Source organism: Gadus chalcogrammus, chromosome 16, assembly GCF_026213295.1.
Source record: "Gadus chalcogrammus isolate NIFS_2021 chromosome 16, NIFS_Gcha_1.0, whole genome shotgun sequence".
NCBI classification, from domain to species: domain Eukaryota; kingdom Metazoa; phylum Chordata; class Actinopteri; order Gadiformes; family Gadidae; genus Gadus; species Gadus chalcogrammus.
Window position 1 is genome coordinate 9677851 of NC_079427.1, and position 27863 is coordinate 9705713.

The window sequence follows — 27863 nt, forward strand, 5'->3', positions numbered from 1 at the left end:
CCCCGCTCAGACGTACCACTCGCGGCGCGAGATCACCGAGCCGTCCATGTGCGACACGTAGTCGCTGTCCGTGCCGTTGTTGTCGTAGCAGTCCTCCGGCACGTAGGGGGAGCCGTTCACCGTGGAGCTGTGCACCGGCGGGCCGCAGGGGTGCACGTTGTGGCTGTTCTTGTAGTGCTCCGGGTAGTACGGCTCGTCGCTGTGGCCGTCGCCCGCCCGGTGGTGGCCCACCCCCCAGTCGTCGTGCTCCTTGCGCTCGTTGGGGTACTCGGGGTAGATGACGTCGCCCCCGGGCTTGGGCTTCAGGTCCTGGCTGCTGCCCTTCCCGCCGCCCACGCCGCTGCTGCCGCCGTTGCTGCCCTTGTCGCCGTACACCTCCTGCAGCTCGTGGGGCTGCAGCACGTCCAGCTGCGCCTCCTTCTGCATGTCCGAGGGCCCCAGGTACTGCTTGGTGTAGTAGTCGCCGCGGAAGGTGCGGCGCTTGCGCATGCAGCACACGGCGGCCAGGACCAGCAGCAGCGCCAGGAACAGCACGCCACCCACCGCCCCGCCCACGATGGTGCCCAGGCTGCTGTCCGGCAGCGAGGCCAGGGTGGGCGAGGTGAGCTGGGCCCGCCGCTCGCCCGCCGCCGTGCTGTTACCGGGCGCGTCGCGGTGGAGGGAGGCGGCGGTGGTGGGGGCGGCGGTGGTCGAGGGAGGGTCTGTACAGAGAGAGAGAGAGAGGGAGTGTGATGTTAGGGGTAGCATTGAGGGGCAGTCGTTGACGTCGGAGCAGAGACACACACGTGCGGAAGATGAAGATGGATAAGAGGCTGAACCTTGGGAACATTGTGATACAGTATCGCTGCGGAGTCAAAATCAAACGGCTGGACGAACAAGAGAGGATTTATTGAAAGATACCGTGTTGCAAAAATGGGGGAAATGATAGAAGGAGGGCAGTAGAGCAAAAGTGCTCAAGGCCATTGAGCACGAGAAAGAGAGAGAGATAGAGAGATAGAGAGAAGGTGAGAGAGAGAGGGCAATGACCCACTAAACGTGTGAGTGAGTAGTAGCAGTTATTTCCCTCCCCTGTGCTTTTAGAGAAGTCATGCAAGAAGACAATACTGAGGGGATCGATTGGAGGCTCCACCTTCAGTCTCACCCACCAGAGACAAGCTGGGATGGGGAGGGACGGGAGGGAGGGAGGGAGGGAGAGGGACAAGAAAGGGGAGAGACAATAAGAGGGATAGAGAGAGTCAAGAAAGAAAGGCGAGAGGATGAAGATGATGGAGAGATAGAGATTGATAGAGGCAAGAAAGAAGGGCGAGAGGATGAAGATGATCGAGAGATAGAGAGCGATAGAGGCAAGAAAGAAAGGCGAGAGAGGACGCCGATGAGATAGAGAGACAGAGGAAACAAAGAAGGGCGAGAGAGGATAGAGAGATAGAGAACGATAGCGTCAAGAAAGAAGGGTGAGAGAGATAGAGCCAGAGAGGTGAAAGAGAGAAAACGGAGACGATGGGAGTGAAGAGAGCGAAAGACGGGAGATATGAGAGAGCGAGAGCGGGGGAGAGAATCTTTGGAGCAGGAAGGTCAGGCTGAGCATCTCCGTTCTATTAGTATTGACCCCCACTCCCTGGGACAGAAGCATCCTGACACCAGCAGCCTATCTATGGCAGGGAACATCAAAGGCCTGGCCACCGGGAGGTGTGACTGAGCACTCGGCAGAGGGCTGGGATCCATACTCCTCTCAGGGTGCCCACCATCAAACACTGCACAGCGGAGTCCCTCCGGGGCACTACGCCTTCCGGTCGTCTCGGAGCGGAGACTCTAACCAGCTGAAGTTAACCGAGTTGGAAGAACCAAAGACCCATGGAGGAGGGTGTGGTGGCTAGAGGGCTGCTGGGGTCCAAGGTCAATGGACTGAGGGCCCACTGAGCGCCTCCCTTTGTCAGTTGGTGTTAACCCCTCTCTAAATCTCCTCCGGCCTCGAACCAGGCCCTCGAGGGGGGGGGGGGGGGGGGGGGGGGGGGGGCGGGCGACGACATTGTAGCACACCATCTGTGTGTCCACGGAGCCGAGCGGCAGCCTGAGTTCAGAAGCCAACACCACAGCGGGCCCAGGATGCAACTGGGAGGGCTGTGGGCTCCACCTGGCCCTCTCCACAGGGGACACACACACACACACACACACACACACACACACACACACACACACACACACACACACACACACACACACACACACACACACACACACACACACACACACACACACACACACACACACACACACACACACACACACACAGAGGGAGAGAGCAACAGAGATCCAGAGAGGGAGAAACACATACACACAGAGGGAGAGAGACAGAGAGAGACAGAGAGAGGAAAGAGAGAGAGAGAGAGATAGAGAGAGAGGGCGTGTGAGAAAGTGAGTGAGAGGCAGCATGCCATTGCCTGCTCATCTCCTCATCTTGGACATCTACAGAAAGCCAGGATAATTGCCCAGTGCGAGTCCTTCCTGGACAGGATGTCGGCCATGCTCTCCTGGAGATGCACGACTCCAACACGGGGCCTCTAAACAGATGGGAGCCCAACAGCCTTTCTGGGCAGGGTCCAGCTGCCTCCCTCTCCTTCCCTTTATGTAGCTCCCTCTCTTGCTCCTTCCCTTTCTCTTGCCCTCTCTCTCTCCCCTTCCCTTCCCTTTCTGAAGCTCCCTCTCTCCTTCTCTCTTCCCTCCCTCTCCCTCTCCCCCTCCCTTTCTGTAGCTCCCCCTCTCCTCTCTCTACCTCTCTCCCTTTCTGTAGCTCCCTCTCTCTCCCTCCCTCCCTGTAGCTCCCTCTCTCCTTCCCCTAACTCCCTCTCTTGCTCCATCCCTTTCTCTTGCCCTCTCTCTCCCCTTCCCTTTCTGTAGCTCCCTCTCTCCTTCTCTCTTCCCTCCTTCTCCCCCTCTCCCTCCCTTTCTGTAGCTCCCTCGCCCCTCTCCCTCCCTCCTTCTCTCCCTCCCTCCCTGTAGCTTCCCCTCTCTCTCTCTCTCCCTCCTTCTCTCCCTCCCTTTCTGTAGCTTCCCCTCTCCCTCTCTCTCCCTCCCTCTCCCTCCCTTTCTGTAGCGCCCTCTCTCTCTCCCTCCCTTTCTGTAGCTCCCTCTCTCTCTCCCTCCCTCTCCCTCTCTCTCTCCCCCTCCCTTTCTGTAGCTCCCTCTCTCTCTCCCTCCCTTTCTGTAGCTCCTCTCTCTCTCCCCCTCCCTTTCTGTAGCTCCCTCTCCCTCTCCCCTAACTCCCTCTCTCCTCCCCTTTCTGTAGCTCCCTCTCCCTCTCCCCTAACTCCCTCTCTCCTCCCCTTTCTGTAGCCCCCTCTCTCCTGCTCTATCCCCCTCCACGGTGAGAACGAGAGGACCTGTGTGCCGGGAGGACTACGCGTCTGCACGCAGCAGTCGTTTTGTTTGGACATGGATTAAAAGAATAAAAAGAAGCGAAGGGGGAGAAGGAAAGCAGAGAGGGATGCAGAGTTCCTGTGGCGTGATGCACGTCTGAGACTGGAGCGCTGGGAAGAACCAGGCAGAGAACAGAGGAGCGCCGTAAGCCGGCCGGTGTCTGACGACCGTTTTGACTCATGAAACTGCAACTTGCCAAGAAGTGAAATCTGGGAAAGTCTGGGAAATCCTAGAACCCGTCTCTTTTCTTCATTATTTTTTTTCTTTTCTTCATTCCGGGGGGGGGGGGGGGGGGGGGCGGTGATTTTCAACTAATCCTCCTTAAATACACAACCGCTCCTCTCTGCATGTATGCACTTATTTTTTTTCAAAAGGCATCATTTTAAGGGTGGGAAAATACCCACACACTCCATATGCGCACAAAGACAGTGTGTGTGCCTGAGTTTGTGTGTGTCGGGGAGACAGAACACCCCATCATTGTGTCCAACCCTGAAACCTGACCGTGAGGAAAACAAAGGGGCGAAACGGCAACACTGGTGGATGCTTTGCTGTGCTCGCTCCCAAAGCCAGCATGGGTGGCGAGGAAGGGTGGAGGAGGAGGAGGAGGTGGAGGTGGAGGGATGAACGTTCTCTTCCCCTATCTGAGAAATCGAATGTTGCCAAGACCACGACAGTGAATCCTTTTGGTATCGATACTCTCTCGCTCTCCCTCTCTCTGTCTGTGTGTCTGTGTGTCTGTCTGTGTGTGTGTGTCTCTCTGCTCTTAGGGTACAAGGAATGCATGAAAGCCGAGCAAGGCCGAAACAGCTCCATGGTGGCTTAGCTCGACTTGACAGAGGCTTATCTTACGGGGGGGGGGGGGGGGGGGAGAGAGAGAGAGAGAGAGAGAGAGAGAGAGAGAGAGAGAGAGAGAGAGAGAGAGAGAGAGAGAGAGAGGAGAGAGAGAGAGAGAGAGAGAGAGAGAGAGAGAGAGAGAGAGAGAGAGAGAGAGAGAGAGAGAGAGAGAGAGAGAGAGAGAGAGAGAGAGAGAGAGAGAGAGAGAGAGGAGAGAGAGAGAGAGAGAGAGAGAGAGAGAGAGAGAGAGAGAGAGAGAGAGAAACACAGAGACAGACAGACAGAGACCGGTCTACAAACATGTGATCCATGCAATTAACTTTTTCGATATAAAATATCCCGCCAATGATAAGATGAACTGAGACGGAAAAGGGAAAGAAAGTCGACTGATGGATGAATGGAAACTGATTAGAGGGCCAAGAAATTGTAATCCCACCTTGTATCCAAAGGTGGACGTCTTGACTTCGCAGGCCAATGTCGTTCAACACCTCGCATCGGTACACTCCAGAGTCGTTGCGGTCTAAAGGTCTGGTGAAGGCAAAGCTGTAGTTGGATATCACCACGCCGTGGGGCATCGGGCCATCCATCCTGCAAGAAAACCAAGGCAAACAGAGTCTGAATCTGGGTCATTGAAATATTACACTGAAGCCCAGTCACTCGAGATAAAATCGAAAGTCAATCCAGAACAAATAGAATTTATGTTCCCAGTAGTAATTGAGAATCAATAATGGAGACGTTTACTGATGTTGACGAATAACTGCATCTTGACAGGTGATCCACATAGCGTGTGCGTGTGCGTGACTGACCTCATCCAGGTGAAGTTGCGGGCGGGGGGGTTGGCCTTGGCACCACATTCGAGGCGGACGTCCTTCTGGCCCACATACCAGTTCTTATCATCTCCCAGTATCCGCACCACTGGTGCAACTGTGTGAAACAAAAGAGTTACAGAGATGTTGAGAGCCCGGCCGCTAAATGATTGACTAGTGTGGGAGCTTATTCTCCAACACATTGGCGCCTTTACAGTTTACTTTCTGGGGATTGGCTTAATACATCTCCTTTTACTATAGATTGGATTTGTATGTAAACGATACCCGTTTTCCTTACTGGCTTAAATAAAGTGAACTCCTCTTAGTTCACATGTGATGCGAATTATCTTTTAATATGCTGTTGTATTCTGTGTTTCGCCTGTTAGCCAGGGTTTGAATCCGTTCCAACCTATAAACCTCAATAAGGAGAGAAGGACCCATGTTACAAGGGGGAACGGATATACGACTACAGGGCACTTCTTAATCAGTCAATGTGACCGCGGTGTGCATGATGACAAATTAGCCTTTTTCATAAACAAACAAAGTGTGATGGAGAAACAAAGCGCAAACAGACCGAGGCCGGGCGGGCGGGAACGCAGCCAGGCCAACCCACAGATAACACCCCCCCCCCCCACCCCACCCCCCCCCGCTCCCCCGTCTCGGGAAGACGACAGACGGCCGCGCAGACAGGAGGCTAGCAGCCTAGCGGTGGCTAATAATAAACTCTACCTCGTGCTGAGAAACAAACAAAAAGGCGACTCTGGAGCGCGGCGAAATGAACGCCTCCGACAGATGCTCTCCTGTAATAACACGCGGCAAACAATGACAACACAATATCCAATTTGTGGGGGGTTTTGATTTCCACCAGGACCCCCCGGGGGCGGGAGTCATGGCGGCGCGGTGAACGAGGCCTGGTGTCTCTGCGGCCGCTGACATTCACCCCCCCCCCCTCTTGCCAAACCCAGAGATGATGCTTCTTTTGCGCTTGGAAAATAGCGCCCGACTTGATTTATTGAGCTCAGAAGCCCCTTACCTTCCTGCATTAACCTTGGTTTTCTGCATCCCCCCCTCCCTCTCCAAACAGCCTCCCCCCCACCCCCACCGACCCTCCCACCCCTCGCATCGCTTCTGCTGCGCGCTGATCAATATTTCATAAAATGCCTTCATTAGTCTGCACTCACGCAGTCCAAACAGATCCTTTCCTGCGCGATGCCCGCCAAGGAAGCATGCATCGATGATTATAACATTAGGACGGCTCTTAAATGGCCCTTTATGGATGATGGGAGGGGGAAGGGTGGAGCAGAGCGTCCGTAAATCAGCCCATCGATGTGGGTTAATACAGATAAGATGGACTGAGTCTGGTTGGGCTGCACAGTGGCATGCTGCATTATAATAAACCTCCCCCGCCTCCTTATAAACGCTCAGGAAGCTTCCCCCTCCGACGGGAAGGATCCGACTGAAAGCTCGCGGAACCATCAGAGGAACCAGACGAAGTATAATAGCTTTGGGTGCATCGTAAAAACAAATGATAAATCCATACCTTGCATTTTGTTTTTTATAATAGTTCAGAAACTTTTATCCAAAGCTCCTTATGTTCTTGTCAGGTCATTTGGAGGCAGGCAGGGGGAGTTTGGGCAGCCCGCCTCCGAATGCCAGAATACCAAGTGCCAACATTGGCAATCGAACCCGAAACCTTCAGGTGGGAGTCAACCACCCGCTAGCCAAGAGAACCCTGCCCGGATTATTGGATACATGATGACAATAGGGAGCGGCCGGGAACTTTCTGAATGTTGTCTATTTACCTCCCAGACTGGAGAGCCCGACCTGCCGAGCCTTTGTTATAACATTTAACCCTTCTTCTCCAAGTGAATGGGCTGGTGGCCGGTGTTCTTATGCACCCCAGAACCTCTATCCAAGTCTCTTATCCTAGCTATCTTTGTGGTATAAAGAGAATGGGTTAACCTAGCGATTGTTGGTGCTTTGCACTTGGTTCTATGAACATCCTCATTGTACCGGCGATCAATTGCTTCACTTTCTTATGACAAATGACTTTGTTTATAATGACTTATTTGAAGTAGCTTTGGATAAAGCGTCTGCTGAATGCCCTGAATGTAGCAGTAAATGCAGGACAGGGGGTACTCACACTGCACGCTGAGAGCGAAGGGGATGCGGAAGTCGGTGGTGAGGGCGGGGTGGCGCACCACGCAGGTGAGGCTCTGGCCCTGGGCGTGGCTCTGCGGGCGCCACACGTAGTGGGCCTGGACGGTGGCGGTGCCGTTGGCCTCGTCCTGCGTGGCCGGCTCCGAGCGGCCGTCCAGAGACGTCTCCCAGGACACGGTGGCGGCCGGGCGGCCCCGCTCCGCCACGCACGTGGCCACCACCGACTCTGCGGCGCCGTCCAGCAGCGGGGTGGGGCCCGCCGACACGTACACCTTGGGCTCCACTGAGGGGGGGGGGAAGGCAAGGACGACGAGAGGGGAGGAGGAGGAGGAAGGGGCACGAAAAGGCAAAAGGAAATTGGAGGGGGAGAAGATGGGAGGAGAAAAAGGAGAAGGAGAAGGAAGAGAAATGGAAAAGATGGAAGAAATTTGAGATGGAGAAAATGGGAGGAGAAAAGGGAGAAGTTGGGAGGAAGAGGAGCAGAAATGGCGGGAGGAGAAGATGGAGGAAATTGGAGGGGGAGAAGAAGAAGATGGGAGGAGAAGGAGGAGGAAGAGAAATGGACGGAGGAGAAGATGGAAGAAATTTGAGGTGGAGAAGATGGGCGGGGGAGAAGGAGAAGATGGAAGGAGGAGGAGGCGTGAAGACAGGAGCAGAGGAAGAGGAGGAAGAGCAAAAGGGTTGTGAGATCAGGGGGTCAGGAGACAGAGGTAGAGGGGATGGAAAGAGTGGAGGAGATGTACGTTAGAAGATGAACATTGATCATAACAGTCTATGGAACATGAATAAATAATGACCATCATAATGCATGACGAGACGTGGAGTGGACTTCAACACACTTAACCACTAGGAAAGAGGAGACTTTCTAAATATCTTCACATTGGTCTTTATTAAAAATGCATGCGCAATGCCAGTCCATCTTATAGGGGCCCTTTACCGGACACTCGAATGGATGGTGCTGTTGCGTATATTGTTGTACAGCAAATATAAATGGTGCATTAGTAAATGGAAATGGCAAGAATACCATCATTAAACTCTCGTACTGTAGCAGCAACACGATCCATGAACACCCTTCATTATGTGTCACACACACACACACACACACACACACACACACACACACACACACACACACACACACACACACACACACACACACACACACACACACACACACACACACACACACACACACACACACACACACACACACAGTAATCAAACAGCCCAGTGTCGGCCTGTATTCAGCATTTGACACCCCAGTGTCTTGTACTGAGGGGGGTAAGGTTACCAACGTCCTGCTCAACGGCGATACAAGCCGGCGTAGTATTACTCTGTCTTCCTGGGGAGGACTCTGGATAACAGGGGATTCAGACTGAACACAGATTCTCCACAACAGGGAGTCACAACAGATCCATCCCAGGCAGGAGAGCGGGCGAGGTGTAACGCAGATCCCCGATACCTGTTGCGTGGGACGCTACGATGAGGCAAGGCGCTTTTCCTTTGTTCTGACGCTACAGAGGAAGATGGTGGGGTAGATTGTTTCATAATAGGCAACCTGTCCAGTCAGCATTTATGCCCGAGAGGGTTTTATAGAAGGAAGGGGGGGGGGGGGGGGGGCAGTTCAAACGAGGGGCTGGAAGGTACCATGGGAGGAGAGAGGGAGAGAGCTGCATAGGAAATATTAACAGGGTTAACATTGAGTACACCGGCAGAAAGCTATCTCCCTTTTCCATCAGTATGCTTTCTGGACGATTTGTTCCATTTTCCAGACCCATTTGTTTTTAAATATCGCCTTCCTGTGGCACCGTACCACTGCCTCCCTAATGTGGACAAAACCTCCAACAGTTGTTCCACTAACTACTAACCGCCACACACACACACACACACACACACACACACACACACACACACACACACACACACACACACACACACACACACACACACACACACACACACACACACACACACACACACACACACACACACACACACACACACCGAGTCATCTGGCAGCCTGCTCCCCGACCAGGCTGCGCTTCAAGATACAACAGCGGACCCTAATAACCCCCGACGTTCCTGCTTCCAAAAATACCGCGCGCCTCCTCCACGCCTAGCGGGAGGGGAGAACCTGCCCTTCCCAACCCTGGGTCTCGCATTCTTAAATCACTTGGCTCTTCTGTTTCTCCTCCACACCCCCTGACCCGCGCACACCCACCTCCTACTCCTACCCCTACCCCTACCCCTACCCCCCATCCCCACCACCAACTCCACCTCCATGCACAGTAGTGGCTCTATGTTGGGACGACCTGGCGGGGTGTGTTGCAGAATAAACCCCTCACATGACGTGTTCATTTAGGGGGTGGCGGACCTGTCCGGGGGAGGTGGGGCCCTGGATGGGTGGAGGAAAAGCTAGAGAGTGGGTGGGGAGGGGGGGGGAAACGACTGAATTGGGCAAAAACGATTTCCTGTCCAGCAGCGGGGGAAAACCGCCAGCTCCGGCCCTTCCCCGCCCACCTGGGGCCCCGGTGGGATTGGGCCCTCATCTGTGTGCAACTGAGGCAGCGGACAGGACCCTGAATGGATGTTTCAACTGTTTTCCCCCGCATGCAGCGACAGATGGGGCAGTCTCACTGAGTCTGTGTTTCTTAAAGGGTCGATGTGATTTATGTTCCCCGCGTCACAGCGGTTCTGAATAATAAAGGGCTTTCGGTGTCGGGCTCAGCAGGATTTTGCCCTCCCTCGCCATGCAACCGGTGTCCGCCCATGTCATGACTCGGCGGAAAAAAACAACGACATCCTCATTGGAATACAGACTAATAAGCAGAAATAATGTAGGGAGAAGGAAAACACACTGACCATTGTTAACTCAGGGAGTTCAAGTACCTCTCAGAGTGGGCGAGTCATTCTCTGCGACGTTGGTTCCACTTCGATATCTGCTTCTGAAGTCTACACTGTGCACAAAACGTGTTTTCCCATGAACTTGTTCACAGAAGGACATCTATATTGGTTCCCATTCACTGCAATATTTTCCTTCGTCAGATTTGAACCTTTCCCCTATTTCTTGTAAATTTGCCTAACAAATCATAGTTTCCGCAGAATCAGCACGGGCAGAGATGAACCTTAGTGCATGCCTGACACTTGTTGCGAAACAAGGGTCAAAAGAGTTTACACCAGATAACGGTTTTATGTCAGATTGTTTAAAAGTGCAAAGGAATCACGTTTCTTCTGAGATACATTCATCAATGTTCCACGGATGTCCCCGACTGCCATGGTCTACTCTACGGGGATGAGGTTCTCTGAAGTAAAGCTAGGGCTTAACTAGCATAACAAACTGTTAGTGCATGGGTCACTGCAGCCTAACCCATGTAAAGAAAGCTCTGACTTTGTTTTGCTAGTAGATATAAAAAGTATTTGAGTTTGTAGAGGGAATACCACAGGTATGCATGTAATAGATCTGAATAAATCAATTTAATATCATACCAAAAAACAGCCGTGTTGGTATCTTTAGGTATATTCGAAGCCCGTACTTAACAACTTCAAAAACACCACATGGGACGTTACCACAATCAAATTGAACTGAAAAATGAGAACATACAAATTAAGTGTTTCCGTAGTCTCTTATTTCAACAGCAATGATTCACACAAAAATAACTATCTGCCAAACAATAAAAATAGATTTTTAGCTGAGATAGCTGTCCTCTTTTCATATTCTGGACCATTGCGGTGTGCTGTGCTGGCCATTCAATTTCTTAAAGTAAAAACTCTTACAAAAGGAAGAACTGCATAGACGTGCTCTCCTTTCCTTATGCAGTACTTTCTCTTCCTTACAGGAGCCTTAAACTGCTGAGATCAGACACTGACAATTATAAAGCTCTGGTGTAAAAAAAAGAAAAATAACACGTCTCCCAAGGACTGCTCGGTTCCCACGAAGCAACTTTCAAGAGAGCCTTCATATTTCAAAACATAATGCATCTCATATGCATTTCAACACAACCGTGGCTCAGAATCACGAGTGAGCGAACGCCTAAGTATAAAACACAAGTGTGTTTGTGTGTGTGGAAGACCAGGGGCTGTGGACGCCGCGAGACGACACCGGGCCTAGTGACGTCTGACTGAACTCTGGGCGCTCCCAGACACCGTGGCTGTGACAGTAGCACTTAATGTAGCCGCTCATTAGTCCCCAGAGACAGCCAGACTCTCCGGAGGCAGAGGGGAATCTGCTGTGTGCGGGGCAGCCGCCAGAGCTCACGGACGCCATCCGACCATCAATTCAGGAAGACGGGGCGTGGAAATTCGCCCTGACCACAGGCTTTACCGTTCAGACACCTCCAAACAAAAAAGAAGAGATGTTTCCTGTGTCCACATGGTATGGTGAGTGCCTTACGGCCATGGTGTGGGATATGCATTATGCAAGTGTATACAGTCGGCGTTGGTGATTGACTCGGGGGTAGGCTAAGAAAGCACGGCATTTTGGGGGTATGCCTGTATGTGCAGTTTTGTTTGGATTAAGGCTGGGAATCTGCATAGAATGTAGCCGTGAATTTGGCAAAGACCAGCGTTATGAATATTTATAGGGGACACTGAAGCACGCTCGACATTATTCAAGGGGACTCAACAAATCAGTAGGAAGACTCAGTGCTCAAGGGAATTCTTGCACTTTGTAACCCTAAAACAAGAGCCAACTTTCTTTTCTTTCTTGGCCGTGAGACAGTGAGATGAGTGAGGAGAGTGGGACCACCGGGCTGCGGGGATTATGACGTGGGTGACCTCTGGCCAGGTAGACGTCTGGGAGCTGGATCACTCAGGAGAGTGCTTTTTCCCTCCAGGGGCGACAGTCCCAAGAATAACTTTCTACTTACCTGCGTCTGGGGAGGCCCTAGTACCTAGTGCTACATCTATGGCGCTCCTCGTGACCGGTACTGCACGGTGATTAGTTATGGATCACATCAACGTGCTCACTGGTGTGCACGGCGCAGTTAAAAATGGACGGTTGGTTGAACCTATGCTCCTATGCTGTTTACATGAGAACGAAAAGGTTAAGCCGAGTTAATCTCAAGATAATAAAGCTATCGACTTTACCAGACAAGAGTACTTGGGAGTTGGGCTGTGTATTGGGTGTATACAATCAAACTAGGGGTGTGCACGGGTTCACGTGTCACCGGTTAGTAAATCATAACCGTTTAGGAAAAATCTGTAAACGAAAACCGTAAAAAAAATAATAATAATCACCGCACCATTGTTTCAATGGGAAACGCGACGGTCCATACTTTCAACATAAAGTTTACATATTTATAATTCGAAATTCGTCCCAGCCTTTATACCACAAATACTCAAGGGTCTATAGCATGTAAACGTGTTGTCTGATTACAGTTTAACAAATTTTTCACAATTTAACAGCTCTCGTTTTGAAGAATAATCACTGCACCATTCGTTTCAATGGGAATCGTGACGGTCTATACTTTTAACATAAAGTGTACATATTTATAAATTGAAATTCGTCCCAGCCTTTATACCACAGATACTATAGGGTATATAGCAAATAACTGCGTTTTCTGATTACAGTTCAATGTAACAGTAAGCTGACAACATCCTATTTAACACCGCAACTTTAAATTAACCACACGGAGATAACCATGGCAACCGGTCAAACAAATGTTCTTTTTGCGATCATTCTGCTCGTGCATCCGCCGTGTTGATAAACAAATAATCCCCCTATAGCGAGGCTGCGGTCCACTTTAAAATAATTAAAAATAATTGATTAATTAATAAAAAAAACTTAACCGTGTACACGAAAAAAAAGGGGGTTGTGTAACCGTTTACAATCTTTTGTAACCGTTCACACCTCTAGTTCAAACTATTGCGTACAATACTCATAATTTATCGTTGAATACAGTATAATTACATGTAATTAGTTTACGCAACACTACCACGGCATCTCGGGGACAATGCATCCTGAAGAAGTACAAAACAACTCTTAGTGGTGAGCAGAAATATGCTCTCCCAACAATAATCTCCAACTCTCAAAAAGCCCACTCGCATGAGTACAATTGTTGAGTGGGCCGACATCGTTAGCAGTGAGAAGCACCCAACAGTCAAGTTGTCAGAGGGGCATAAATCCTACATACCTAATACATTAACGGTGGTGGACGCCTGGGTGTTGCCTAGCGGGAACGTCGACACTTTGCAGGTGTAGGAGCCGATGTCGGCGAAGCCGACCCCCTCCAGGATGATGGTGGCATCGTGCACCGAGGCCGACAGGAAGGAGACGCGCCCGGCGTACTCCTTGGAGATTGAGATCCCGAATTCGGGGTTGTACACCGCTATCGTGATGGGGCCAGAGCGCAGATGGCGCTCCCAGGAGCTCTGGGTCAGGTTGGAGCCCACCTCTATCTTGCATCCCAGGGTGATGTTCTTCCCCAGCACCGCGTTCACTTTCTCGGGTACGATCACTTGGTTAGCGCTCGCGCCTGCGGAGAGGGAGAGGAACAGGAAAGAGATCAGACGGAGGAACGGCGCCCAGCGACCGAATCCAGAGTTGGAGTTCGGCGGGGCTCGGGTTACTTCTGATGTTGTCTTATGGTGACATCACAGACCGAACTTGAGCTCCTCCGGTTTATTTTTTCTTTCAACCGAGATCCAACGCATGCAAATGCAGATGAAACAGCTTTACAGGGGCCTACTTATTACACATGCAACACATTTTCTGTAGACAGAGGGGAAAACATGACTGATAGCGTAGCAGTGTTCAGAAAGATTTCTTTACAAATCAGGGTTTAGTTTAAAGCTTTTGAGAAAGTAGCTCAGCGCCTGAAGAGAAGATTGTCTTTCTGCGTGAAATGTAAACCCATCTGCAACCAAAAGCCTAGGGTACATGAAGATAACCATTCAAACTGTTTTTCCGTAGGTATAAAAAAGGCACTTTGTTTTGAACAACACATTTCGCCCCCCTACCAAGTAGTGCTCTGTGCTTACTTGTGCAGTTCAATCAACCTACAGCTGCACAGTGTGCCAGAACACAGGCCTGCAGTACGGCCTTCACAGCTCTCCCCGAAGGTTCTCCCTTGCCTTCTAAAAGCCATGAAGCCCCCTCCTTGTGGTGTTCCACTTTCCATCCTAATAAGCAACACACATTCTCCCCAGGACACCCAGACACAGCCTCGGCTAATTATCAGAAGACCTTTTAAAGCAGGATGGGAGGACGCAGGGGGGGGGGGGGGGGGCTGCTCGAAAAAAGAAACCTGGAACGAGATTAAACAAAGCGTTCAATTCGAACCGTTCTTTCTGCCTTGTTTTACAAGATCCTTAATCTGAGTCAGTGCCCACCGTGGGTGTATTTAGACATGAAGGAGAAGTGACACAAAACCTGCAACATGGAGGCTTAGGACTTGGCTCTGAGTCCTGGCTGCCGTCGCTTGGCTGAGGCGTTCAGCTTGAATGTAGGACAAAAGGATGAATGTGCTGGGTAATGGCGGTCTGCATAGCCCTGGCATAAAAATAAAAGCCTTCAACTAAGATCTATTTGGGAGGCAACCCTCTAAGGCGTGTGAATGATGGAGATTTGTGTTCTTAAACACTACATGAAGCTACTAACCATTGCTTTGCTAGCGTCAGACGGGTAAAATGTCGTATAACAAAATAAACAAACAGCTCAAGAAACAAACAGACAACCGTGGAGATTGATCGCACTATCTCGGCAAGTAAACATCTGAAATCCAAACTGAGATGCATTACAAGTTGTGGTCAAAGTCAAAGAGATCGTTTTTTCCATCCATTCCAGAGAAACAAAAACAGGCGTTTTTTTCCTTCTCTGGCCATAGTACAAATGAGTCACGGATGCCTACATATAGACTCGTGCCTACACATTTACAACATGCTGTGTGGCTATGAGAGCTTTAATATGACTTAACCGATGCATGGGACTTCCATTAAAAACGGGGGCTTTTTCAGTTCTACACCGAAAAAGGGGAAGTGAAAAACTCTAAACGAACTTTCAGTTTTGCTTTTCGTCAAACAACGAACGTTTTGCATTTCCCTTAACCCTTCGGTTAAGGGAAGCGAGAATATTTAGGAGACTTGAATATCTCTCTCTAGTACCTTACCTACTCTCCAATGTGTATGAGGTACTCTGAAGCTTCAACAAAGTGATCCACTGGCCCAGTATTTTGGGTCTCTTTGGCGTAAATATGAGTGGTTAGCCACAGCTATGCTAGCTCGGTGAGTGGGAAATATAGCCAAGTAGGTTGAGTCTCCCTGAGCTCCTTTTTGACCCCTGTAATTTTCGTCATCACACACACACACACACACACACACACACACACACACACACACACACACACACACACACACACACACACACACACACACACACACACACACACACACACACACACACACACACACACACACACACACACACACACACACACACGTTGTCTTCCATGTTCAGTTGTTCACATGTTTGATTCCGGGAATTGAGAGATTCCAAAATCCCATCAAATGTTTTTTCTGTAAGGTTACTTCTATATGATCAAGCTAAATACGGCTATGTATAATATGAAACTCATGTTAAAGCTGAAAGGACAAAGCTGGCCCATTTTTCCTATTCCTGCCCAAAAACAACAATCTTTCCTCCTGCCACTATTGTCTGTTTAGCGACTGGACCGGCTTCATTCACAAAGACTCCCATTGTTGTCTAAAAAACACATTATAACAAGTCACAGAGCTGCATTTATTGCTTTGGTCAGCACAACTCTTCCCTGCAATCCCCTGGAGTCTTCACCCTTTCCTGGAGCCTTTTAGTCAAGAGTCGGGATGGGGTAAGTTAATGCACATGGTCTGTGGGCTACGGGACCAAGATTGCTTCCTCTGTTGAAGATAAACACGTTTGAGGGAAAAACAACAACAAAATGAGAGTCCACGCTCAACTTATTTGTGAGAACGAAATGGTCACAGCAAAAAACCTGTGACCATATTGATTTGGAATAAGTTGTTTATTTGCAGCACAGGCGAGCAGCAGTGACAGCCACTGGTTTGACGGACAATACAAGGAGAAAAAACATTTCCATTGTTTGTTGTTCCAGTTGGACTGTTGACAACAAGGAACGTAATAACGTCATTTCGCTCCGACCTATTAACCTGCATGGATGTCTCTGGCTTACATAAAAATAAACGAGCCTATTTTTAAGTCGACAGAAAGTTGAGGACGACTGCCTTTCTATTTTTGCCGGTCACATTCGATCCGGGACATCTTCATACCACCCTTGAATCCGAGGGCCTTAAAGAAACTCTGTTACTACGTGCTTGGCCACAGCCCTGAGGGGGGGGCCCTGGGATTGCTGCAGGTCAGGGTCGAGAAGGCCACACATGCCCCTGTTCTGGGCCCTTTGAAATGACAGCACAGCTGCTCCCGTGCCCACTAAAACAACTTACTACTCCTACTACTACTGAAGACACCTAGCATACACCAACCCCTCCCTGATCGGCGATACACTTAAAGCTAGGCTCAGCTAATACAAAAATAGGCTGCGGTAGGTTACAGCGAGAGCCCGCCAGGAGCGACACATAACAGAGTCACGGGCCGTCGTGGCTTATGTTGAGGGGCTGCCCACTGACACGCTTGGCATGCGTGACATGTCGCTGATGGGGCCAGACACGTGTCGTCGGCGCGGCTCGTCTTCGGGAACATGCTCCACATACTCCCACCGCTACCTGATCCATGCTGCGCCCGACCAACTTCCCGGGACGGTGTTCGCCTCACTCACCCTGTGTGTCACCTTTCGGACCCCGGTCAAAGTGTAACAAAGAAACCAGACTCCCGCCAAGCTATGGTGTGTTTGCTTTACAGTAGACGTGTAGGCCGGAGCGGAGGGTGAGGGGAAACAGGGAGTGGTTGGGGGAGGAAGTGTGTTCGGTGTGGCCTCCACCCTCACCATTAGCGGAGGGGAGACAGATGGTCTCTACGTGGGATACCTACAGCCAGGAGGAAGGGTGGGAGTCGAAGGGTGGGGAGTTGGCGTAGCTTAACCCGGACGGCGAGGTACACAGCCAGAGCACAGCCGCTACGACCCATAGAAATGAGTGTCTGAAATATAACATGCAAACAGAATTAAAGTAGTGTGTCTACAGATGGGGTGTAGCGCGCTCCCTTTGGGACTTTAGCAGTACGCTTCGGTTATAGACGCGGCGGGACAGTATATTCATCACTTCCTCACAACTCCACACAGGGCCTCCTAGGATTAGCAACACACAGGTGTTCCCAATCATAACAAGGGAAATTCATAAATCTACACCCCGAGCCAAATCATGTATTTTTCCCGATGTTCTAGGCATTCGTTTTGTAGTATTTATTATCAATACTTTACAATGTACAACAATCACCCCGGGATCAGGTGTCCTCTAACAAAGAGCCGGATGTTCCCAAGCTTGCGTTACAGATCGTTTAGAAGTGGATATCCCTACATGTTGCACTCTTGCCCTTCTCCAGGAGAGATTTCTGTGAAACCCCAGGAAAAGAATGAACTCATGGGAGCGATGCGTTTGCCCTTTGAGCAAATGCTTCATATTTGTTTCTCCCCACTGACATCGCTAATTGCGACAAGCTGGGCGGACGACGCAATGGTAAATCAAAACCTTCCTCTTTGCCTAGCGACCGGCTCAAACATTCGAACGCTGGCCCGCTTGACGAGCCAAAATCTCCACCTACCCCGGGCTGACCGAGCCTCCAGGCCCGGCTCTCCCAACTGAACCGTACTCCTGGAGTGATCCCACAGGAGACTGAGCTCCATGTCGGAGCAGTCTGGGAAAGGACGGAAACATTTGAGGCCAGAAACCTTCCCGGAGCAACAAGGATGGAGAAAAAATAAAAAAAAACAGCTTCGCATGACATGTAAGAAGGTCGTAGACAAACTTCATGAACTGATTATTGTATCGAGCTGCACCCAGGAACGAGGAGCGAAGACCTCACGGCAGAAGAATGCAGACGTGAGATCGAGCTCTAGGCGGTGTGGTCGAGGTCTAGAGAGAGAGCGGAAACTGAACATTGAAACTCAGCGACACAAAGAGAAGGAACTACGTAACAACAAGCATGGAGGAAAGATGAACAGATTTCAGCAAAAGGTCTCACTGGCTTACTTTCAGTTCCATAGTACATTGGGAAATGAGGGCATAATGCAAATCCATGAATTGGCTAGCTCCATAGCTTAGCAATCAGTTAAGTACTGGCCTTACTGGTAGAATCACACATAAAATCACTGGTAGGCCAATGGTTTAACAGTCTAGACTTTGAGACCAAGGGGAGACATTACATTTCTCCAACTTTAACCAAATAATAAAACTCTTGTAATTATGTTTTACCAGCATAATTACAAATTGATTTCTATAATTAAAAAGACACCTAACGCTTGTTAATCATATATATTCTAACCAGAAATGAACAAAATTAGATGTCATTTAAAATTCTTTAGGAGGTGATGAACAAAAATAATTGCAGGAACAAACCACATCTTTAAAAACGGTTCCCTCAAACTCTATATAGTGTGAAACCTCTTGAATGCAATCTAAAAGGCCATAAAAAGAGGGAGGGAAAAAAGACAATGCCTATATTGTATACCCTTAAGAACCCTAGCATCCCCACCAGAGGAACCCATAAGTCTGTTCAAAACAATTTAGAGGGCAGTTGTTGCCAAGTGGCCCTGTTGGGCTGCATGGCCAGTTTATGGCGTGACTTTATCTCTGGGAATATTTGTGCAGTGTGAAGAAAGCCATTAGTCCTGACACCAACTCTAATCTACCCCCTTCCTTCCAAGCATTGTGAGGCTGGAGGGTGCAGGGCCGTTCCAGCCTCGTTAATTCACGGCGGAGACAAACACGGGTTGACAGGCCACTGAAAGGGGCCGGCCGGGCTCTTTCACATGTCATTCGGCCCACTTGGGAGACCCCTGGCTCACTGCTACCAGGCAGGCCCGTGTGTCCGTGCCCCCTCTCAACAGTTACGTTTAATTAAAGAGCAGGCTTGAGGGCAAAGCATAATCAAACCAAATCGAATCACTGGTGTTAAGGCGGCGTCGGTAGCAGGTAGCTAACGACTTACCGTGGAGTGTACTCGGAGTGAGCTAGTGTGCGAGGGGAGGGGACCCTGAAGAGCGACAATGTCAACCATTGTGTGCCAAAGCAACACAAACATTCCTGCACTGCCCTGCCGTGTGGGAATTCACTTATTGTTGGTGCTGCACGCTGTGTCGGGAAATATATCTACACATGCTGGATCATTCTACTGCTTGACATTGTTCAAGAGCAGACAATGTATGCATTTTATATAATTATATTTATGCTGTTTATAACTTTTTGAATATTGCACAGGAGAGCATTTTTTTCATTTTTTTGTTACAAAAAGCCTTACATGCAAAGGCTGCTGTTGGGAGCCCCTCACAGGGAAATGGACCCAACTACCCGCCATGCGAATGAGATGACGGAGCATGTTCGTGTCCGCAGTCAGCGTGGTGTGTGTGTGGGGGGGGAGGTTATCGCACGACTCAATTAGAGCCCCAGTGCATGAAAGCCCTGACACGGTACTGTGAGGAGAGGCCGCTGCCTTGTCACCCTGGTGGTGTTGAGATCTGCCCCGGCGAGGAAGGGTATCCCCCGTTGAAGAGTGCTGGCTCATCGTGTCAAATCCTGAAGCCTTGGCTCCCTGCTTCTGTGAGGAGGAGGTTTCAGAGGCTGTAAACCGTTCCCTTGGCTCGCGAGCTGACAACCATGAAATCCTGACGGCTGCCGCGCAGTAACACCATAAGCCAGATAACATGGAAAAAACTGGATGGCACAAAGGCTACTGACTCTGGGGGGACAATGGAATTTTTATGGATAATGAATAACCGTTTCATTGATTTAATTGCTACCATTTCCTCACATTAGCAAGTTTGGCTGAGTAAGACCAAGAAGGCATTAACAGCTGTTGTACAGCGCAGGATATCATAATTTCCAAGTTAAACTCACACTGATAATAAAATGTCAGCCCAACAGTAGCCCTGATGCCAGCAACAGCCATTGACACTTGCCCCAACAATCGCTCCGTGAAAGCATTTCATCGTAGGTTTACGTTCTACGCACAGAGCACCCCCAGCCAACCACATCCTAGCTCTTAAACAGCTGGGTGGAGGCAGGGCAGAGAAACGGGCTTCCCCTCAAACCACTCTCCCTTAAAGTGTAGGCTATTGCCAGTAGTAAAAGAGGTCTAAAGAAACAGAGCGAGAGCCATACAGAGCCCAGAATCCCCTGAATCAACACTCACGGACTGGACAGTGCACTTGTTTCTTTCCCACACTACTTGACAGAGAAAGAAAGCAGAAATGTCCAATCAGAAATGTCTTAAACAGCAAACCCAGACTTTCGCTCAATCTTATATTCGTTCAGACAGAAATAGATCCCAACCTCTGGGGAGTGGGTGGGGCTGACCACAGAGAAGTCTCCTATGCTAATTATAGACTGCAGTTCCCCTGGCTTGGACTAAATGGGCTACTGTACTTTCATTAGCCCGATCTTTCCTAATGTCAACATGGTCCCCCTCTTACCACTCAGACCCCGAGGGAAATCTGATTTGTTTTGCTGGACGATTGTTCCCATGATTGTCTCGTGTTCATTTTCTTGTATGATATTATAAGCCGGTCAATGTCAAACATTGTTTTCATGCTAAACATTCATGCTGAAGAACCTTGTAATTTCTATCAAATAACTCATAGTTACCATTAATCTTTAAACCAGTAAAAATGTGTGTTAAGCCCCTAAAAAATAAGTAAAACAACTTTTGGAGGACATTATACTATTATGAATAAAAATACCTTTTCATCAAAAAAGAAAAAAAACTTTTAAATCAAGTAAACAGATGACCAACATTTTGTAGTAATATCGCTAAACAATACTATGCTGCATTCATTTTGGGAACACCTCATCCCATCCTAAAATAACTAGTATGGAGGGAAATGCCAAGGCTAGATGACAATTAAAAACACTTGTCAAGTCTTACTGCTTATTGCAGCAAACACCACTTCCCAGCCACAGAGGAAGTCAAACCAGCTCAAACAAAAACAAAGCCTCTGCACTATGTGTACTCCAGGCAGCGGCCCATAAAAACAGAGTTTGGTCCGGACGGCGTTTCACGGTCCATTGTGCTGGTCAGAGGGAGTTTACTTTCTCGCCACTCCCAGTTCAACTGGGGCTCGACCTCTCCCTGTTCCTGAAAGTATTGTTGATTTGGGGTCAACCCCCTACATTGACGATCTCTTAGAACCATAGGTCTTTGGTGAGTATAGCTGTTTCAATACCCTCAATACCAGAATCCTATTCCTTCTCCCAGTAACTGTACAGCATGGAGTGACATAGAACAGAACAGTGAAAGGACAAGTTTGGTAAAAACTAAACAGGTGTCACATCACATATATTCAACATATACTCTCTCATCAAGTGACCGGTTGTTTATGTTTGAAAGGGTGTCTTTGAATACATGCATGCGATATGTTTACTGTGAAATAAAGAGTGTTATATTTGATATTTGAGTCTTGATTAGATGTAGAATGAGTTCAGGATAAAACAGGTCAACAGCACTAAATATGACCCTTATTTGGTGATCCTAGTCAAACTTAATATTAAGTCCTATAGTGCATTATTTTAATGTAATGGCTCGAGCCAGACCGACACATGTACATTCTTCAAATGGACTAGTGCCCCCCTTGGGAATCCAATGTAATCCAATCATCCAAAATGAAATATTACAACTGTATTTTGAGCTTTAAATAGCCCTGGCCACTTATTTTGTTATGATCCCTTTCACAAACCAAGCAGCAGACGCAAAAATAGAATCAAGCTCACTGCAATGTTTGCCCGTTGACCTGCTATCCATATCCTCTCCATATTGCAAAGAGGAACAGCTCTTTATATGTTATGTGCAACATAAGACCCCGTTCAAAATTTTGTAAGCACAAACCGAGAACAAACAATGAAAAGTTGTTGACTTACGTCGGTTCATACACACATTCACACACACCGACGGCAGAGTCAACAATGCAAGGCGACAGCAGGGAGCAGTTTGGGTTGGGCGTCTTACCCAGGGCTAAACTAGCAACCTTACGGTTACAAGTCCACCCACTCTACCTACTGAGCTAAGCCGACCGCATAAACACAACACACAGACATATGAGTGTTGGAGTGGGCCAGCAGTAGGAACAGGGATAGCTAATTTGGCAGAGGTCCAGCTTTGATATGGTTGTGGAACATACCTAATAAAGCAACTGCTGCAGTAATATATTTGAAGTACAAGGCAGGGTCACAGAAAAGCAAACAGGCCATGTCACGTAATCCAACGGGGATTAAGGTTTGTTTGTTTGCTCTGGTTTTAGTATGGAATAATTTCTCACACCATGCAAGATTATGATTATTCATCCCAAAAAACTTGATAATTCCCTGTGTAATTCCTAAATGTATTAATCAGTCAATAGCAAGCGCATTGGAGGAGTGCAGTTTAATTTCAATATTATTAGGCTGCAGTACGGCCATTGACTGGCGAGCAATAGGCTATATGGAATAACTTACTCACTTAAAAAGTATTCAGCACAAAATTATTATTAGCAACACTATTGATATGCTGAGGTGACCCATCGATAAGACTACAGCATGTGAACGCCTCATTAGCCCATGACTCTAAACTGCATCAAATATACGTTTGGCTGCTTCTTATTTACAACTGCATCCTTCAAACACACCATTTTAGATTCTCAAGTTTGCCTTCAAGTGCTGCGCACCTTGAAAAAGTAATAAGACGGGAACCTGACTTCTTGTGCTGCCTTTTTTCTAAACTTTGGGGCTGTCACACTGTAGCAATGCAGTATTACATCCTGCATTGCTACAGTGATGTTATGTTGTGGCCCACAGGCAACCATACTACTACATAGTCGATACAATATATAGTACAGACCATAAGACTGATGTCAAGGGAGACTTACTTTGCCAGAATTGGCATTACCAGATAAATAAACCTTCACCTAAATTACAGCACCATATTAAGATTCTCTGAACACGGAGGCCCAATACATTTTACAGCACTGATATTAGTTTCATGTTCAACCAAAGAAAAATAACTCCTGCTACCAATATATTTTCTTTTAAAAAGGGTATAAAGCATAAGTGAAACATTAAAAAGGTTTCCAATGTTATTAAAGATGTTAACTGTGGTAAAGCTTCTTCAAGTCAATCTGGGTGTTCTTGGGAAAGCATAGGAAAAGATAGGACTGCAGGTCAGCTGTTAGCCTTAACAGACACAGCTGCAACAGTATTATGCTAATAGATGTTAATAGGTGTATGTGTAAGCCTTTGTATCTTGTATGTGTGCGCCTGTGCGGGGATCACCACACAGAGATTATGGGCATGGTTGGCTGTGTGTGCGTGTGGAATGAGTGCTTGTGTCTGAAACACTAGTAGCATCACGGCTGTCAGCTTGTCCAAAACACACCCTTACAGGCCCGGGTCGAACAAGTGACACGTGGTTAAACAAGGCTTCTTCACCTGTTTCCAGTAGCTCTCTCTCTCTGTGCGTGTGCATGTGCGTGTGCGTATGCGTGTGCGTGTGAGAGTGAGATTGGCATATAGGCCTGGTGCCACTCCACAGTGTCTTAACGTGTGCTTTTAAATCATTCATGCAATATGATCCACGTTTACAGTGGAAAAGAACCAGCATCAAACTGGCCAGTAAACTGGTGTTAAAAGGCTTTTATCTCTTCTTTCACCGTAGGAGTTAGCCACACAAATATCTGGAAGCTATTTCTACCTACCAGTTACTATGACTCAACTTCTCAAAGATTTATTTTCCTGACACAAATGGGTGCAATTACTCCCTTTTCTATGGAAAATCCATCACAGGAGGTTAATATTTTTGTTACCAAAAGAGGTTACATTCAGAGGTTTAAGAAAAAAGAAACCACCCACAACCTGAAACATACCGCTTCAATCGACACTTGTGACACCGATAGAAACAGGCTAGTTCACTATTGGAAGTCATTAATGTACCATTAGAGCTGCATCCGTTCTCAAAAGGGAAGCAACGCTCAGTACAATCGACAAATGGTACAAGCACCACAAAAACACTCAAGTGGTTTTTTAAAAGTTTGAAATTTGTTTATGTACAAACCCAGTTAGAGAAGAGGTGTGACTGTCTACCATGCTAATGTTGGATTGGGGGGGGGGCCTCATCAAACTATAATGGACCACCACCACGGAGCATCTTTCCCGCCTCTCGCAGTCACATCTGTCCAGGGGTGGTGGATGCATCATGCAGGGTGTGGCTGAGCAGGCACAGGGTGGAGCCTTAGACCAACACAGCCTTTGTGGTCACAGCCGGCGTACACCCCGCCCCCAGCGCCCAGGCAGACACCATGTCCCACTATAAAGCAAAACGCTCATCTGCTGATGGCCGCCGCTCCAAAGGGGGGGAGGGGGGGGGGGGACTCTTTTAATGTGAGGAGGAGGTTTCAGTCTGCAGCCCCAGCGGCTGCCGAGATTTAAGTTCAAATGAAAAGGATCAGAGCAAATCATCCGATGCGAATCCCAGCTGCGCTTCCGAAAAGCCACAACCTGTTTCCTGAACAGGTTGTGGCGGAGACCTTTCTTGTTTGGATTGCAGATGGCTACAATGAAAAATGTAACGTCACCGTGGCCCCCCCATCACTAGATTGGAGTCTTTTCTTGGTTAAAGTGCATTTAGTGAACTGTGATTTCCAAGGCAAATTATTAATCCATCAATTGGTGATCAGTCTGTCGTGTATCCAATTCTGGAAAAAAGACTTGGCCATATCCCAAAGATTCATTATCCAAAGGAAAGCTGAATCTAGCATGGATCAATTTGCATTAGGATTGTATTAAGGATTGTAGTTGTAGGTAGAGACACATTACATGGTAAGAGATCAAATCTGACTAAAGTGTACTTGTTTGCTAATTGTTTTTCCTCTCATCCATTTGTCTTGACAGTGTCAGGAGACAACTCCTCCACCTGTTCCTAACTAAACACAAGGACATATTAAACTGCCCTGATATGCTTCAGCTGCCATGGGCTCAAAGCTATGACCGGTTAAAACAAGAGATGGCAACCGACTGTTGCCAATAGCACATTACTGACCTACAGTAAACTCTTATTAGGTCATAAGTCATTTGAGTCAATTAACCACTTTTTTTGGGGTCATCTATTTTTGGATTCAGTCTGTAATTTGGGATGTTCTATTACTACATTATTTATATTGGGAATCATAAAGTCACGGAGTAGAAGCCACCCAACTATGGTTTTCAATTACAGACCTCAGAATATAGCCACGCCCTGCAATGATACCCTCCTCACCACCCTGGTTGCTAAAAAGTTTAAGATTGCAGAATGATAAAAATACAAACAGTGGTACGTGTATGAATACATCATCCCACTAACGCCCCAAACGCACTAAGTTCAAAAGTAGTATTTCGATTATAAAAATATCCACTGGGTAATGAATAATTAATAATATTGACTTGATTATGTCACCATGTTTATAAAATATCTTCACTGATGATCTGTTTGTGGTAGGATAGAGGGAGAGACAACAACAACATTCGAAGAGCAAGGAAGGGATTTCAAGTAAAATCTGATTTTATCGTCTTCCAAAAGTTATACAATAATGTGTTTATGTAGGCCTGACATTTGTGACATCAATAAGTGAATCAATCGAGGCCTATATGCTGCCCCATGGGAATCTGAGCATTCGGTGTGCCCTGTCCCATCCTAAACAGTGACGTATGGATCACCTCCTTGTGTGACCGATTGAAAGGTAACCTGGCATGTGGCCTAACTGCATGTTAACATCACCTCCGAGGCTCTGCAGTGGCTTTCCTCAGCCCAGTCACTGAAATATGTCTTCATTTCCCTGGCCAGGAGGCCACTAATGCACATGACGACCCACAGAAACAATCACCTTGCCTTGAACGCTCTGCTCGTCTCCTTCTCGTCATAGGGAGCCGAAGCAGGAACACGTAACCCATTGCCTGAACAAACTTTCCCCTTGGCCCACGTTATCCAATAACAGAAATTGGCTGCATAGCTTTTAATTTATATTGGACTACCGTCGTAGAGAACACATCGATTCGTGTGGTATATTGTGGATATCAACTTTTTTTTTCTTCAAATCATTGACACATGGCCATTTCAGTCACATTCACCTCAAACATGCACTTTATCACCATGCCAACATGGGGCAGGGTCGTTTTAAATCGTTTTAAAAGATACCCATTTCGATACAGCGCATAACTTGTAAATAACTGCAGTGGCCGAGTTGGGTGGGACGACATTCACCAGTCACAGCACGGGGATACTTCAATGGAAAAAAATAATCAAACTCCCGTCCGCACTCACTGGGGTGTGTGTGGCTAAGGGTCGTAAAGCACACTACTGGCACCCACATCCCACTGTTTCAGTTCAACCAGCATCCCAATGTCGTGCACGGAACAACAACCCCCGATTGCTTTCTGGCTGCAATGGCTTTTAAAGCGGGCTAGCTGCGGAGCCAGCCGGGCTGAACGGGAACGTAGCAGCAGCGCTCCACCTAGCAGCACCGTGACTGTTAGCAGACCAGTAGCTCCCAAACTAACGGTAACGTTAGACCCCCACCAGCACTACAGTCCCTTACGGCTTTAAGTACATCGGGGAAAAGTGTAAAGGAAACAAAAACAACTTACATGTTAATCCGCATAGGATGAAAAGTAGCGTAAAGGGTAGCGGTCCGTTTAAAGGCAAAGTTTTGTTGCGCGGCAATTTTTTCTCCATGGTTTCTCCTCCCTGTGCGCTGTGGCGCTTTAGCTCCCTGCTCCTCCTCGGTCTGAGTCTCTGCTGCTCGTCGGGAGCACTTCTCCATAGCGACCGATGCGCGTGGGCCGTACCACACTCAACACTTTACATGCGAGCGGGCGTGAACGCGCAAGCAGCAACACGCGCGCGCGCTCGCATTACACACACACACACACACACACACACACACACACACACACACACACACACACACACACACACACACACACACACACACACACACACACACACACACACACACACACACACACACACACACACACAAACGCTCCGACAAACACAATATAAACAGTAAGACCATTTTTGGTACATGTAGTTTTATGGTGCATGCACAGAGAAATTAAAACGTGCCGATGATTATAATCTTTTTCAATCAATCGAGGCAAGAATTAAAAAGACAACCCCTAAACATTGATTTCTATTTGTCCTTTATTTTCTCTTCACAGGTGTCCTTTTTTGTTTGAAAGGGCTGCATTTTGTTCTTTGGACAGATAGAGGTGAAGATAAGTGGACAGAAGAACTGAATGTGAAAGTTAATATAAACTGTCAGGATTTACACTGCAGTGAAGTCACATGACACTGAAATAGTTTCCCCGTGACTGATTTAGCAAAAGGGAACGTCTACAGTTGCAAATCATTTTATTTCAACAACCAAACCATGAAGATTTTTTTATACGGTTACATTGTTTAAAAAGGTACACATGAAACCCAACTTCAATTGAATTTTGAAACAAACACTATGTTTAAGGAAATTAAATAATGTGGTTTATAATTCA

The 27863-nt window shown here is 48.1% G+C and overlaps 1 protein-coding gene across 1 annotated transcript; it reads right to left on the minus strand.

Moving 5' to 3' along the window:
- Positions 1-27152, minus strand: nectin3a (nectin cell adhesion molecule 3a). The gene is made up of 6 exons (XM_056611487.1): positions 26958-27152; positions 13346-13687; positions 7198-7497; positions 5055-5172; positions 4685-4836; positions 1-701 (listed from the first exon to the last, which is right to left on the minus strand). Exons 1-6 carry the CDS (start codon positions 27043-27045, stop codon positions 7-9), a joined length of 1695 nt encoding a protein of 564 aa, XP_056467462.1. The 5' UTR covers positions 27046-27152; the 3' UTR covers positions 1-6.
- Positions 27153-27863: the final 711 nt, after the last annotated feature.

Bases quoted from the DNA above. Each gene is read 5' to 3' on its own strand.
- nectin3a (XM_056611487.1), bottom strand. From the start codon at position 27,045: ATGGAGAAAAAATTGCCGCGCAACAAAACTTTGCCTTTAAACGGACCG. The intron at 13,688-26,957 runs GTAAGTTGTTTT...CCCTCTCCGCAG, and splicing joins CATCCTATGCGGATTAACAT to GCGCGAGCGCTAACCAAGTG. The intron at 702-4,684 runs GTGGGATTACAA...CTCTCTGTACAG, and splicing joins CGTCCACCTTTGGATACAAG to ACCCTCCCTCGACCACCGCC.